This window comes from Rhipicephalus microplus, chromosome X, assembly GCF_043290135.1.
Source record: "Rhipicephalus microplus isolate Deutch F79 chromosome X, USDA_Rmic, whole genome shotgun sequence".
Lineage (NCBI taxonomy): Eukaryota > Metazoa > Arthropoda > Arachnida > Ixodida > Ixodidae > Rhipicephalus > Rhipicephalus microplus.
In genome coordinates this window covers 406,908,273-406,925,268 of record NC_134710.1, presented here as the reverse complement: position 1 = coordinate 406,925,268, position 16,996 = coordinate 406,908,273, and the positions used below count along the sequence as shown (strand labels likewise).

General features: G+C 46.6%; 1 protein-coding gene across 6 annotated transcripts in view; it reads right to left on the bottom strand.

Annotated features, from left to right (window-relative positions):
* The window catches only part of LOC119160964 (FK506-binding protein 15), a 290,382-nt gene that overhangs the window by 219,238 nt on the left and 54,148 nt on the right, over nt 1–16,996 (bottom strand). For all 6 annotated transcript variants that reach the window (XM_075880249.1, XM_037413254.2, XM_037413255.2 and 3 more), the window contains exon 11: nt 14,716–14,935. In XM_075880249.1, coding sequence (XP_075736364.1) covers nt 14,716–14,935 — 220 coding nt within the window. The remainder of the gene's footprint in view (nt 1–14,715; nt 14,936–16,996) is intronic.

Here is a 16,996-nt window from a genome sequence, read left to right as displayed (position 1 = left end):
TCGCGTGGACAACACCAGAAGCCTAGCCGGCCGAGTGCTTCTTGTTACAGAAAAATCCAAGAGATGGCGCTCACCAACACAGCCGCTATCATCCTCAACACAAACAAGAGAGGCGTTGTTTCGATCTCTGGGGCTTGCTGTTCTGTCCGGACGCCCAGTGGGAGACGACATGCCGCGGCGAGTGCGGAACTAAAATCGGAAAAACTACTTATTAACCGATACGTACGCGATAAGCTGGTACGGCTTATGCGGATACAAAATGCATTATGTTCAATGGCCGCCGAGTCGGGGATTTGACTTATTTTTATTTTATTTTATTTTATTTACAGAATACTGAGGTCAAAAGACCAAGCAGGGGGGCATAATAAAAAGTGATTCACAATGTAACTTAAATAAAAGAAAGTTCAAGCAATAAAAACATGTTAAGGCAGTAGAACGCAGGATAACATTTGAACAAAGTTAAATGGCAGCAAGAAATTGCAAATTGCAACCGGAGAATGCAAATCAAATACAACGTGAGACAGTCCGAGATCTTGAGTTATACGGTTAAAAACAGAAAGATACATAGTTATCGAAGTCAGGATTTTCATTATCACAGAATGCTTCAAAAGGTAACGCGTTCCAATCATTGATCTTCCGAAGAAAGAACGAGTTCATGAAAAGATTAGTACGTGCGAAGTAAGGTTCAAGAGTGTAGCTGTGAGTAGGTCGAGTTTGTCTTGAGATTCGATTTCTTATACAAGTTTCTGGACAAATGTTAAATTTACGGAAATAAAGTGAGTGTAGAAATTTCAGCCGGGCAACAGCTCTTCGGTATTGTAAAGTAGGGATATCATTAATGGCCATGATCGTTGTTGGCGAGCCATTTCTGTGGTAGGCATTAAAGACAAAGCGAACCGCCTTTCACTGCACCATCTCAAGCTTCTTAACATCTTTCTTTGTATGTGGGTCCCAAACGACACTAGCATAATCGAACTTTGGTCTTATAAAAGCATTGTAGGCCAACATTTTGATTTCTGAGGGTGCTGTTTTTAATTTGTGTCTCGAAAAACTGAGTTTTTTAGAAGCAGATGAGCATGTTTTATTAATGTGGCCTGACCATGTTAGGTGGCTTGTAATTGTGACGCCCAAATATTTATATTCGTTAACCTCAGTCAATAGAGAGTTGTTGAGAGAATACGTATAATTAAAACGGCATTTCTTATTTGTTATATGCATGACAACTGATTTATCGCTATTTAATTTCATTGACCAATCTTCACACCACTTAGAAATGGCACAAAGGTTGGATTGCAGGCATTTCTGGTCATTCGGAGCAGTAATCGTTTTATAAAGTATGCAGTCATTTGCAAAAAGCTTTATGTGGACTTGTGATGTGTCTATTGGTTTAACAATGTCATTTATATACACTAGAAAGAGAATAGGTCCCAAGACACTACCTTGAGGAACTCCTGATGATACTGGTAGAATACCAGACATAAAGTCATTTACTTTAACATACTGGTTGCGATTGTGAAGGTAAAAACGGATCCAGTCAATGAGGTTAACAGGTAGATCTAGGATATATAATTTAGAAATGAGTTTGCTATGCGTGACAAGATCAAAGGCTTTACTAAAATCTAAAAAAAATAGTATCGATTTGATTCCCCGTATCCAGCGACGACGTAAACTCATGAATTGTTGTAACTAGCTGCGTTGTGGTCGATAATTTTTTCCTAAATCCGTGCTGTATAGGCGACAGCAGGCAGTTTTCTTCAAGAAATGTTGTGATGCAATGTGCGACTATGTGTTCTAATAGCTTACATGACGTACACGTTAAGGAAATAGGCCTGTAGTTTGCAATGTTTAAACAATCCCCTTTCTTAAACACCGGTACTACACGTGCCATGCGCCAGTCATAAGAAATGAAGGAATTTTCGAAGGAGAGGCGAAAAACGTTTGTTAAAGTGTGCCCAACTGGTTCGGCATATTTACGCAAAAATGTGTTAGGGATATTATCAGGACCAGCTGAAGATTTATTTTTTAGGTTAAGCAGCAAAGAAAATATGCCCTCATAAGTTATAAACTAGGAAGACATTACTGGAAGAAGGTTGTCATGTGGCGATTCATGTTGGGGAGCAGAAAATACGAAGCAGAAGTATCTGTTAAACTGATCAGCGACAACCGACGCATCATTTACAATGGAACCATCAACAGTTATTTGACTAGGCATAGCATCCGTTTGTTCTAAATATCGCCAAAATTTTTCAGGGCTTTTTGTCAAAAATTCAGGTAATGAATGAGTGAAATACCTAGTTTTTGCGTCGGAGAGTTTGGAAGCAAGGCTGACTTTTAATTTAGATATCTCACTAACTGGTTTTTATGTTTTTTGGCTCGTTTTAGCCTTGTGGGGATCTGAGGCGCGCCCGCGACCATTTCGCGGGCATTCCGCCACACAGCCACACCCTTTTGCCTTCCCGCTCTGTTAACACCACGTGGCGATAGATGGCGCCACGTGCGGGCACGGCACGCGGTACACGCGCGCCGAGGGAGCGCTCTCTTTCTCCGTGGACAGCGCCGGGTAAGCACGTGTTTTCCTTCGTCCGCGTCCCCTTTGGGAATCGCGGACGGTAGCCTGCCCGGGGTGGCCTTGGGCACCCCGGCAGGCGTGTTTACTTGAGTGCTGGCTTCGGTAGCGTACGCTATGCCCAGAGCGGTGCCTAGTGCTTGAAGTGGTCGTACCACGAGCCGCACTTGCGTTAGGCCTATGCGTACGAGGTTTGCCCTAACACTCGCGACCAGGCCCATTGGCCATCGTGAGAGTGTGCAGCATAGCCGCGAGGGACTTTTTCCCGACCGGCGTGTCAAAGCTCGCCATTGCCAGCTGTGACGTGCTCGCGGTTTTCCCCTTATTGTGAACGTCCGCGTGCGGGTGCCTTTGCTACCCGCGTCCCGGATGACGTTGTACTGTTGTTCGGGGTGCCGCCAGAGGCAATAAAGTGGTGTGTACTTTTGCATTAGAACACTGTCTATTTGCCGCGCCGCGCTAAACGCCTTATTAGTTGAGCGCGCGCGGAGCGGTGCCCTACACGCGAGTAAACAGAGTAGCGGCCCTGTGGCTCGCTAAGCGTGAACCCGCGGTGAACGTCCGCTGCAGTTAATAGCGGGAGTCACCATAGCCTACAGTGTAAATGAATGATTTCTCTTGTCATCCACGGGTTATTTTTGTTAGTGCGAACATATTTGGAGGGGACAACGTTTTCAATGCAATAATGAATAGTTTCTTTCAGAGCATCCCAGAGTGTTGTGACCCAGCCCGGCATGTTATCACAAAATTCCCACAAATAGTCAAGTATTGCATGGTCATCAACTTTAGCAAAATCTTTTATTAACTTTTTTCCTTGTTTTTTGTGCAACTTCGCATCACCAAGCGGAAAGAAAAGGTACACCGCCTTGTGGTCCGACACACCGTCAACCACATCCACAGAGTACCGTATTTACTCGATTCTACCGCGCCCTCGATTGTAACGCGCACCCGATTTCCACCGCGAAAAAAAAACAAACAAACATAAAACATCGATTGCAATGCACACCCATTTTTCTCGCTGGCCCGCACGATCACACCACTCGAAAAAACGACTCCTTTCGGGAGCGTCTTCCATTTAAATATTGAGGTACGGGCGAAGCTTGAGCTCATCTGACGTGTAACAGAGCATTGCCGTCACTGTAGTTTTACCGTGGACCGATGTCCGCACGCGAACTTGCTTCACCCCCTTCTCGACGGTTGTGGTGCCAGGCATGTCGAAGTAAAGAGGCGTCTGATCGGAATTCCCGAGTTGCCCAAGCAGGTAGCCGTTGTTGCGCCGCAAGTTTAGGAAGAACCTCTGAAAACTGTGAAGCTTTTCATCGTACTCCACCGCAAAACTATTCGCATATGCATGTTCCCCTTCGGAGAGAAAAGCCTTTCCTCTTCATAAAGTTAGTTAGCCAGCACCTGCTCGCTTTAAACTGGCTCCGCATTAGACCTTTTTCTGAGACTAATTGCATAGCCCGCACTTGGAGCAGTTCTGTCATCACGGGCCGCTGAGCCGCTCGCTGCTCAAGCACATACTCGCCGAGCAGCTCTTTAATTTGCGGAAACCGACCCTGCTGTGGTCCACTGAAGCCTTTGCGTGAAGCTTTGCTGTCGACGATCTTCTGCTTTTGTTTCCGCCGGTCCCGCACGCACGTTTCAGGAACTCCGAACGACCGCGATGCGGCCCGATTTCCGTCCGTTTCTGCACACGCGAGGATTTTTCTTTTAAAAGCGGCATCGTGGTGCGCTCGAGTTTTTGGAGTCTGCCTTTCCACGCCGTCGATGCTAGTGCACTACTAGATGACGAACTCCTCAGCACACGTACGAAGTGCCGCACATGGGAAACACATAGGCTGAAATGGCCGACGCGCCATGCCGACGCACGTAGGGGCGGCCATTTTGGATTTGCCGATGGCAATAGATTGACCGTAATTTTTTTTGTTCGTACTCGATTCTAACGCGCATGCGATTTATGAACTCGCTTAACCGGAAAAAAGGTGTGCGTTAGATTCGAGTAATTACGATATGTAGAAATATCATTACTAATAAAAATAAATCTATTACCAAACGGGCACTTCCCGCTTCTCTGGTGAACTCTGTAACAGTTTGTTTTAGATCACACATACTCATAATATCCACAAGATGGTTTATGTCCACATCGAAAAAGGAAACGGGGTCACGCCAATCAGTGCACGGAACATTAAAATCACCGGCAAGTATCACCCTGTTGTTCGAAAACTGAGCCATATGATCGCACAGTTTGGAAATGTATTCAGGGGAAGCCGATGGAGGCCTATACACAGCACACACGATAAAGACATGGCCCCAGAAGTTTACTCTGAGGAACAAACTTTCATGACCATCGATTTGGTTCATAATAACACCTGTCATCAGATGCCGTAAAACAATGGCTACGCCGCCGCCCCTACTTGGCCCATCACAACGAAAAATGCTATAGTTTGGCGGTATTAAAACGGAATCACAAACGTTGTCATTTAACCAGGTTTCCGTGATTACTGTTATGTGTGGATCATGTTCAAGAAGCAACAGTTCAAGTTCGCCAATTTTATTTACAAGGCTCCAAGCATTAAAATTTAGTATCCTTATATATTTTGCCTCTGCACGCGTTGTACGTCAATGAGTGGCATCCAGCTGCTTTCGAAGTGCTACACGTTCATTTCTGGTATCGTCCCATACAAAGATGGTGTCACCAATTTTCAACTTATCATGCAAAAGAGATACGCGCTTCTTATTCACTCGGTCAACTTTGGCGCTATCCCAAAGAAGCTTGCGCACGCGCAGTGTTTCATTACTGTAGTCATTTTGAATGAAAATGTTTGTCCCTTTAAGTTTGTATTTTGAATGACAGCCTGCTTTTCATTAAAATCTTGAAGATAGGCTATTACTGGGCGTCGGCCGGCGCGGCGGCCAAGGCGGTGAATACGGGCTATAGACTCGCATTTGATGATATATGGTGTTTTTGGCGCAAGGGCCATTTGATGGCCAAAGAGTGCCAGTTCATGGGACAAGGAATGTGTACAATGATTGTGATTAGCGGCTGTATAAGGGCCATAAAATTCCTCGCAGTAAGGCGGGTAAAAACATACAAGTAATAAAATCATGACCATGCCGTGAAAGGTGTGTGTGGTGTGAATAGGTGACAAAAGTTGGTGATAATGAAAAACATTGGTGGACATGTATGGCAATAGCACAAGTACCTCACACGTTAGTACCCTTGCGTCCAAGGGCCGTGAGGCAAGTGCTTTCCTGTGTAGCCACCGCAGCAAAAACCTCTCTGGAGAGGTTGTGCTACGGGATGCCCGAGTATATGATATGAAAATTATGAATTTCTTTTAAAAACGCTAACAATGATTTATTACTAAAAAGCGGCTCCCTGCCAACGAACATTGCAGGGTGTGGAGGTATATGTTGTCGGTAGGATAATGGAAAGTGTTGTCTTCTTAGAGTGTCTAACTGTTTACATTGAATTAAAATGTGAAGAACTGTTAATGCCTCACCACATTTATCACACAATGGTGGATCACCACCGGACAAAAGATGTGTGTGTGTCGTGTATGTGTGTCCTATATCCTGAGTCTTGTTAGTGTTCCCTCTGTTAGACGTGATTTTGATACTGGTGGCCAATGGCCAAGGTGTGGCTTGATAACGTGTAGTTTGTTTTGTGTGTGTGTATTCCACTTGCTCTGCCAGTAGTCCCTGAGGTTTCGTTTGAGAGACGGCTTAAGATCAAGGGTCGGGATTGATATGGATGTAATGGCGGTGCTCTCATGGACGGATGCAGCGAGCTGATCCGCCCTCATGTTGCCTTGGATCTCACAGTGCCCTGGCACCCAGCACACTACAACATGTTGTTTGAGTGTGTAGTGTGCACAAAATGGAGTAAAGTGAGACAAGGACCGGTTTTTTGTTTTTTAAGACTGTGCAGAGCCGTTATCACACTGAGGGAGTCTGTATAAATTACTGCTTTTTGTATTTGTAATTGATGTGTTTAGCTGCCATGAGTATCGCGTAAGCTTCCGCTGTGAAGATACTTGTGCGTGGGTGTAGAGGGCCAGCATCCGAAAAGGATGGGCCGACAGCAGCGTAGGACAAAGAGGAGTTAGTCTTGGAGGCATCGGTGAAGAACTCAGGACGTGTGTATTTGTGTTGAAGTTCCAAAAAGTATGTTCGGATATGGGCAATAGGTGCATGTTTTGTCACTTCTAGGAAAGACACATCGCAGTCTATAGTCTGCCACTGCCACGGTGGCGGGTATGCTACAGGAGCCATTAAACTGTGTTCAAGTGACACTGCAGTTTTTTCAGCTAGACACTTCAGGCGAACTGAGAAGGGCTGCCTCATCGAAGGCCTGTTTTGAAACAGAGTTGAGCTCGACAAATCATTAATTGTAGAGTATGAGGGGTGCTTCTTGTCTGCTTTTACCTTAAGGAAATAAACAAAGGACATGTAAGTTCTCTGCAGATGAAGCGACCACTCATTTGACTCAACATAAAGGCTTTCTACGGGGCTGGTGCGAAAAGCACCCGTAGAAAGGCGGATGCCCAAATGGTGCACGAGGTCCAGCATCTTCAAGGCACTTTGAGTAGCAGACTGATAGACAACGGCCCCATAATCTAAGCGGGTACGAATGAGGCTTCTATAGAGGTTCATGAGGCATTGCCTATCACTACCCCACGTAGTATGTGACAACACTATTATAACATTCATGGCTTTTAAACATTTTGTTTTTAAATACTTGATGTACGGTACGAAGGTCAACTTGTTGTCCAAGACTAAGCCTAAGAATTTATGCTCGCCTTTGACGGACAGACGTTGCCCGTTCAGTCGAATGTCAGGTTCCGAGTGCATGCCTCTCTTTCGAGAGAACAAGACACACGTGCTTTTTTGTGGGTTAGGTCGAAATCCGTTTTCATCTGCCCATTTGGAGACCTTATTTAAACCCAGCTGAACCTGCCGCTCACACATGGCCAAGTTGCATGACTTGAAGCCAAGCTGAACGTCGTCGACATATGTACAATAGAACATATTGCGGGGAATGGACAAGTGCAAAGAATTCATTTTGATAATAAAAAGTGTGCAACTAAGCACGCCACCTTGTGGCACACCTGTTTCCTGGACAAATGTTTGGGAGAGCACACTGCCCAGACGGACACGGAATGTCCGGTTTGACAGGTAACTTTCGATTATATGAAACATTCTTCCGCGCACACCAAGGTGGGACAGGTCTCTTAGAATTCCGAAACGCCATGTTGTATCATACGCCTTTTCGATATCGAGGAACACAGAGAGAAAATATTGTTTATGGACGAAGGCGTCTCTGATCTGTGCCTCGATACGAACAAGGTGGTCTGTGGTGGATCTACTTTCTCGAAACCCGCACTGAAATGGGTCGAGCAAATTGTTTGTTTCAAGGATATGTACAAGTCGGCAGTTCATCATTTTTTCGAATACTTTGCACAAGCAGCTTGTAAGTGCAATAGGCCTATAACTTGAAGCTAAAGAAGGGTCCTTGCCCTCTTTCAAAATGGGAATAATAATAGCCTCTTTCCAGGAGGTAGGGATAGTGCCAGAAAAACAGATAGCATTGTACAAACAAAGTAGGGTTTTTCGTGTTTCGGCTGGTAGGTTTTTTATCATTTCATACACCACACGATCAGAACCTGGGGCAGAAGTACTGCAGGAGTTTAGAGATGTTCGGAGCTCCGCTAGACTGAAAGCTTGGTTATATGCCTCGTATCTAGTGGATTTGTGTTCGAGTTTCTGCTTTTCTATTTTTGTTCTGTATTTTTGGAAAGTGTCAGTATAGTGGGACGAGCTGGATACCCGTTCAAAATGTGCCCCGAGGAAGTTTGCCTGATCTTCCAAGGTATCACCTTGAGTGTTTACGAGTGGAAGTGTGTGTACTTGTTTCCCTGCTATCCTACCGACCATGTTCCAGACTTTTGCCTCCTGTGTGTATGAATTGATCCCTGACAAAAACTTCTGCCAGCTTTCTCTTCTGGCCTGCCGACGCGTTCTCCTTCCTTGAGACTATTTTCTTGAAGGTGTCAAGATTTTCCGCTGTTGGCGAGTTGCGCAGCAATCTCCATGCCATGTTCTGTTCCTTTCGCGCATTACGACACTCCGTGTTCCACCATGGGACGTGTCGTTTACCGGGCATTTCAGATGTTTGCGGTATGCACTTGGCTGCTGCGTCAGTTAGAAAAGCTGTGAAGAACTGCACAGCTTCATCTATGTTTAACCTACATATGTTTGTCCAACTCAAACGTGTAGTGTTGTGGAACTGTTCCCAGTCTGCTTTGTTTATCAGCCATTTCGGAACATGTAGAGAACATTCATATGTTGTTTGTGAACTCAACACTACAGGAAAATGGTCACTTCCATATAGATTATTTATGATTTTCCATTTCAGTAGGGGTAGGAGTGAAGGTGATACGATGCTGAGGTCTATAGACGAGTAAGTTTTGTTGGCAACGTTATAGTATGTTGGCTCTTTCCTATTCAACAAACAGGCACCGGAAGAGAAAAGAAATTGTTCAATGAGACGACCTCGTGCATCAGAGCGAGAATCGCCCCACAGTCCACTATGTGCATTTAGGTCCCCAAGAAGCAAATAGGGTTCAGGCAGTTCGTCTATTAAAGACTGAAATTCACGTCTTTTAAGACGGTGGTGGGGAAGTACATACAAAGAGCAGATGATGACGAGTTTGTTTAAAAGTACCGCTCGAACAGCCACTGCCTCAAGGGATGTCTGGAGTGGTAAATGTGTACACGCTACTCCTTGGTTAATAATAATGGCTACGCCACCGGATGACGCCACAGCATCATCTCGGTCCTTTCGGTATATGACGTAAGCACGTAAAAAATTTGTATTGGAGGATTTCAGATGTGTTTCCTGTACACACAGCACTTGAGGTGAGTGTTTGTATAAAAGCTCTTAGACGTCGTCGAGGTTTTTAAGCAGGCCTCTGACGTTCCAATGTATAATTTGTGTTTCCATATTGGAAGTAAAGTAGTGCTGTGTGTACGTTAAGGGGGAGTGACTTGTTTAAACTGAAAGGTCGAGCTCAAGTAGCAGGGCTATTATCAGGCCCTGTTATGAGCTTTTTAGTTTTCTTGGCGCGCTCCAGAGAGCCGCGCCGCTCTTTTGGCCCCAGGGGTGCCGCCGTATCTATTGCCTCCTCGGAGGCACTGGATGCCCGCTCATGCGAGCTGGTTTTTCGAAGCTCGGGCCTCGCCTGGCGAGGTGGGGCCTTGAGACCCGAGGACCCTGGAGTCCCTGGTCTCTGTTCGATAGTAGGCGGAGTAGACTCAACTACTGCCGCCTTGGGGGCAGGCGCCACAGCCAATGGCTCGCTCTGCGCAGGCCGAAGGAGTGGCGAGGGCTGGTGCGACACTGCCCCCTGGCGCGCCGCATCAGCATATGTGGGGCCATAAAATGGCGAGACTCTTTTTCTTGCTTCTTTAAATGTAATGTTTTCTTTTATTTTTAAAGTTATGATCTCTTTTTCTTTTTTCCAGAAAGAACAGGAACGTGAGTACGCGGCATGACTACCGCCACAATTCACACAGTGTGCAGGTGCTTCGCAGTTGTCGGACGCATGGCCCACGACTCCACACAGAGCACAAGTTTTCTGGCCACGACAGCTTTGCGAGCCGTGGCCATATCTCTGACATTGGAAGCAACGGCGGGGGTTGGGAACATATGGCCTCACAGATGTCTTTGTATACCCAGTCTGAATTGTTTCCGGCAAATCACTCGAAGCAAAGGTCAGTACTAAGTGTTTTGTTGGTATTTCCTTTTGATCTCTTCTTATCTTAATACGCTGTACGTTTGTCACGTTCTGGCTCTTCCATCCTTCAAGAAGTTCGGCTTCGGTCAGGTCAAGCAAATCTGCGTCCGATACGACCCCGCGAGATGAGTTCATGGACCTGTGTGGCGTAATACTGATGGGTGTGTCTCCAAACGTTGTGAGGGTGTTCAGTTTATCGAATTGGTCTTTGTCACGTATTTCAAGGAGTAGATCTCCACTGGCCATTTTGGTAACCTTGTACCCGGCACCGAGAGTTTCGGTTAAGGACCTAGCCACTACGAAGGGGGATACTGTTCTGGCTTGCGTGTTAGTTTTTTCGCAGTGTATAATGTGGAAATGAGGAAAGGTTTGTCTTGGCCGGATGAAAAAATTGATATCTTCGGTGCGTACCCGCTTTGAGGAGGCACGATCACTTAGTGAAGGGAATGCTTTGTGCATGCTAATTGTATGTTGTTCAGTAGCGTTGGCGGCCACCCACCACGGAGCCCAACGAGAGGACGCTGCAAGTTAACGGATGCTGAAACCTGCAGACGACAGCCGTACAACGCCACTATAACCCAATGCGCCTAGACCAAGGTAGGCTATTTGCACAGGGTTAACCCTAGCCGCCAGGAAGTTTGGAAGTAAACGGAAGAGAGTAGAAGACAGGACAGATAAATAGTAAGAGATAAAGACAAAGATGTAGGGAGAGAGAGATAGGAAAAGGCGACTGCCGATTTCCCTTGGGTGGGTCAGCCCAGGGGTGCCGTCTACGTGAAGCCGGGGCCAAAGGGGTGTGTTGCCTCTTCCGGGGGGCCTTAAAGGTCCAATCACCTAGCGTCAGCTCAACCCCCAGGATCCCCTTTTCCCCGGACACGGCAAAGCCACGCACGGCTAGGCGTGGGAGGGAGCCGAAACTCCCCCGTTAGCTCGGGTCCGTGGTGTCGCTACACACCAAACGCCTACTTGCGCAGGCGCCCCTGCGGGGATAGACTCGCATTTAACCCCAAGTTTTTTCTCAAAAATGTCTCCAACAACACTTTTTCTTAATGATGCCTCGTTTTCCCCGCTATTTTCCAAAATGCCATAAACGATTACGTTTGACCTTCGACTGCGATCTTCAAGGTCAACAAGTTTTCTGCTTTGCAAGGTCACTGAATTTTGAAGGGATAATGACGATGATTGAAGCGCTGTAATTAGCGGCAAGCTTTCCTTTGATTCTTTCATATTGCTCGAGTGATTTTAAACGTGAGTCAAGATCCCGAATGAGCTGTACACACTCGCTAAACCTATTTTTCATTTCAGTAACCTCAACGTGAATATCGGCCTGTCCCTTCCGTACATTCTGTAAAATATCAGCTGTGGAGGGACCCGGGTTGCTTTCAACATCGTCACCACAAATCAAAATTCCAAGAGCTACGTAACAGTCATAGGCAATACTTAAACAAGCACCTGGGCACGGCAAAACCAAAAAAACAACTCATCTCCACTCCTAATTGTAGAGAATGAACAACTAACCTGCACAGCGAGAACAAACTTCTTGGTTAGCGGCATGGTCGCAGCCGTTTCCCCGTGCCCACTGGTGAAGTAGTTCTGTGGTAGTGCTTTTATACTGTCCATGGTGCATGACGTCACTGACATGCGCAGATCCTGAAGAGGGGTGTCCAACATGCCTGGCGTGAATGTTGATCTTGATTGCTGCCATGTGTCTGAGCTTGCGTTGTTCGCACTGGGTCCAAGGCACACGTTGCACGAAGTTGGTACGCCAGCGATCGCTAACAGGAAAACCTGCACAGCGAGAACAAACTTCTTGGTTAGCGGCATGGTCGCAGCCGTTTCGCCGTGCCCACTGGTGAAGTAGTTCTGTGGTAGTGCTTCTATACTGTCCATGGTGCATGACGTCACTGACATGCGCAGATCCTGAAGAGGGGTGTCCAACATGCCTGGCGTGAATGTTGATCTTGATCGCTGCCGTGTGTCTGAGCTTGCGTTGGTCGCACTGGGTCCAAGGCATACGTTGCACGAAGTTGGTACGCCGGCTATCGCTAACAGGAAAACCTGCACAGCGAGAACAAACTTCTTGGTTAGCGGCATGGTCGCAGCCGTTTCGCCGTGCCCCACACTACTTTTAAAACAAAACTACTGTTTACGTGGGTGCGGTTTAATGAGGTTTCACTGTATTACTGGCCTAGACTCCCCGCTGCCGTCAAGCATCACGTTCGGACCTGCCTCGACTGCCAACGGCGGAAGTCACCTCCGACGAAACCAGCCGGTTTGCTACACCCTGTCCAGATCCCAACAATGCCATTTGACCAGATCGGAATGGACCTTTCGGGCCCACTTCCCACCTCTAGTGTTGGTAACCACAGGGTTATAGTGGCGACCGACTACCTTACTCGCTATGCCGAGACAAAAGCCATCTAGAGAGGCACAGCAGAAGAGGTGGCCCTGTTCTTCATAGAGAACATTGTGCTGAAACACTGTGCGCCATCGATCGTTAAAACAGATCGCGGAACCGCATTCACAGCCGTGCTTTTAGATCATGTGTTAGTGCTCAGCGGTACTATTCATCGTAAGTCGACAGCAGATTACCATCCACAAACTAACGGGTTGAGCGAGCGACTCAAGAAAACTCTGGAAGACATGCTTTCAATGTATGTGGACATCGAACACAAAAACTGTGACGAGATTCTCTCTTACATAACGTTTGCATACAATACTGCTAAACAAGAAACCACACGGATGACCCCATTCAGCCTTGTTCACGGACGAGAAGTAAGGACGATGTTGGACGCGATGCTGCCAAACGAACGCGATGACAATGAAACGAGTGCCGACGCGTTTACTCAATGCGCAGAGGAAGCCAGGCAGCACGCTTGTCTGCAAATATACCAACAGCAAGAGTACGACACAGGTTGCTATAGCCTACGTCATACACCTGTAACGAACGAAACCAGGGTCAGGGTATAGGTGTGGACGCCTGTACGATGATGGGAACTATCCGAAAAGTTGCCCAGAAGATACTTCGGACCTTATCGAGTGCTGCAACGACTAAGTGACGTTTCCTACGAAGTCGTCCCGAATAGCCCAAAACTGAACAAGGCGTCGCCAGCACTGACCTCAACTTGTGTACGTAGTGCGCATTAAGCCATACATCTGCGAGGCACCGTCGCTTGTACAAAGTGACTTTATGCGCGAATCACTGGCTCAGTTATGGCATCGGGGTGATGCTCTTTTAAGGGGAGGCAAATTCCCCGCTCGAAACAGAGAACGAAGACTATGTGCGCGCCAACAGTCTCGTGAAAAGAGACACTGAAGAAGACGATGTGCTTTTGTTTAGGTCTCTTGCTTTTGGCTCCTGCAAAAAAACACACGCCGCCGGTTCTCGGACTTAACGTCTCGGTGATCTGCTCACGTTGAACCGCAACACTATTATCCTATGAGTGTGTAATATGTTTTGTTGTGTGAATTGAAGTGTGTGTTTGTGTCACACTGTGTTTCCTTCTTGTGTCAATCCCGCGGACTCCAGCGAGACGCGCCGGGTGCTATCAACATTGTGACAGTGTTGCAAATTTTCATATTTTCATAAATGCCAATCAACTCAAAAGTTAAGTCCTAGTGATAAAAAACTCACAGAAACTAATACATCTGCTTCAGTTTAAATAGCAGAAACTTTGGAAGAAAATGATGCATAAATTATGTCCCTTCCATTCAACAAGAAAACAGACCTCATAATGACCGAAGATGCATGGGATGTATGGGGCCTACCCGGTGCTCTTGAGGACATGAATCTAAAGCTAATAAATGTGCCAATTCATAACTAACGAGCTACAGAGTGCATGAAGGCGACTTGATAGATTCTAGGTTGATGACAACTACTTTTGGCGGTGCGGCCATGTTTTTTGGGGCGTGGCCAATGGATCAGCTTTTCCACACTGCACGGCTGCTAGCAGAATTTAGAAAACAGATGCACAACTCTGCTACTTAAAGGTACAAATATAGTATCTGCAGTTTTGTTTACAAATGAGCTCTCTTTTTACTTTCACTCGCTTGATTCCGCACGCCAGCTTACCTCAATATACTGTGTTATATTTTTTCCCCTGCTTTCTCCCCCCCTTAACCGATCATAATTTTAGCACTTGCCCTCACCTCCCATTCTGTTTTGGGAGAGAGTGTATGAAGCATACACAAAAATGCACTAAGGGATGCAGTTGCTGCTTTGAAGAAAAGACCACTTGTTAAAACAATTGCTCTAGGGATGTTCAAAATTTTTCATCTCTTGAAGCTTCTATCTTTCCCTGAACTGCCTCGCATCACTGACTTGTTACAGATAGGTACGTCAGTCACCTCCGCTTCAGAGTCACTGCTGGGCTGGGCTGGCACTGGTCCGGCCATGGGCAGCATTTGGGCTCCTATTTTGGCCATGCGCGAAAGTAGCCGTGCTTTGTCGCTCTCACCACTGCCGACTGCTGCTAGAGCTGTGGCTGAAGTTGTGGCTGGCTGCTGCTGCGGTGGCCATTCCAGGGGAGCAGAAGGTGCTCTAGAACGGGCCGGTTCATCCACACTGCTGCTTTAAAGAAAGAAAAGAAAAGACTGGCAAAAGGATCACTAGCCTCAAATTCTGTTAATAAAAGCTGCCAAATAGCAAAGCAACGGCATGAAAAATGAGAAGCCATGTCACAAATGCTCCCTTTGTTATGTCAAATACCTAGTACAGTAGAACCCCGCTGTTGTGTTCCCATGTGCTGTGTTTTCCTGGCTGTTACGTCGTTTTCGGCCGGTCCCGGCACAGCTCCCATAGGATCCAATGCATTGACCCCGCTGCTGCGTCGCAACTGTGGGACCGTTCCCGCATCATACGTTGCGAAGTGCCAAGACGCGCCGGCCTGAGCGACCATGTTGTCTTTCATGTAGCTTGGCTTGGCAGCTTGACGGTGGGATTGGCCGCTCAAAGTGCCGGGGGCAACACCTATGACGTATTTTCGGTTCATGCCATCAAAAGCATGACCTTTGAGACCCGTATTTGCACTCTAAGAAAGATTGTGTCTATGATGCGTTGGGGCCCTAAAATTGGTTTTGCCATCTGTAAAAGTAAGGTCTCCGAGACCTGTTTTTGTTTTTTTGGGATGTCACGCTGGCTTAAACTTATCGCCACCGGTCACGCAGGCGGCCTGATTCAAAGGGTATAGCCCGATCGCCATCACCATAGCCCATGTGTGCCAGTGCTACCCGTGCTTGCTGCGGTCTTCTTACATTGCCTTTGTTTCGTGTCGGTCGTTGCGTAGGTTATAGCTGTTGGAGATGGTGCGTTCACAGACTGCGACAAACTGAATACTGCCATGGAGACTTTTGGTACCAGTGGAATCGCGTACAGTGACTACGCTTCTGTTGACGACGCCGTTGTCACCTCCACGATGTTATCCGCCGACGACATCGTGGCCGAGTGCGTCGATCCGTGCACCAGTGACGAGGAAGTTGAGGAGGAGGTGGAGCGGATACCAGAGCCAACGTTCTCATCGGCTGTAGCGGCACTGGATTTATTGCGAAGATATGTGCGCACCAGTGACGATGGCGAGAGCCACATGGCACTACAGGTACTTGAAAAACGCCTTATGCTTGTCGGGCGTGAGAAGATGCGCCAGGCAACGCTGCATGATTTTTTCATATAAAAGAATTAAAATAAAACTATGTGCAGTTCACCACTACTCTTATTTCTCAATTTTTCACGTTTCCCGGCTCCTACGTTGTTTTTTTTTATGGTCCCGTGAAAAACGTATCAGCGGGGTTCTACTGTAATTGACAGAAAAGTGAATAGGAGCACAAAGCAAAAATATCTTAGCACAGAATTGGTCTGAATACTTTTTTCCCTTTGTTACTACTACGGGCTACACAGAGAAGGATCATTTAAGTTCAGTCCCTCTTGCATGGGCAACTGAGTAAGTTTAATTTACAGTATGGTAGGCTAAGAATAAAACAGCGTGAAAGACTGGATGAGAAGAGGGCACGTGCGGCGCTTAACTAACAACAAATGTTCATTGCAAAAACAAGTGCTATATATAGGACACAGGTATCTGTGCGGAAAACACAAAACATAAGCGGAAATGCACATACACGTGATAAAGGCCATACAGCAAACATTATCAAGAAACTGTCACATCAGTAGACCCCAGATATCTAAATTCCTAGCCATGAAGCAAAATTGAGGGTACACTAACACAAGAAACATTGTGCTGTTCAATGTACAATGCTTTGCTAATATAGTGCTTGTGCTGCTCGCTATAGTGCCCCATGACCACACAATTATCATGAATTGGCTGACCACCAGTTTTCACAGTGGTCAGCCAAATTGCTGGGGACAGAGTCTCTCGGAGAGTAAGCGTGCCTTTCAACCAATCACTTATGCATCGGTCTGTTTGGCTGATGTAATAGCACCCGCAAGTGAATAGTATCTTTTAAATAATCGCTCAAACACACGGGCGAAACACTGTGGGCGCTGCTATATTTGTGGACACCTGTAAGCGGTGTTACATTGGCCAAACAGGCCGATGCAGGAATGATAGGTTCAGAGAGCACGCTTACTTTCTGAAAGGCCCTGCCTCCAGCCACTAGGCTAGAGGCAGGGCCTTTC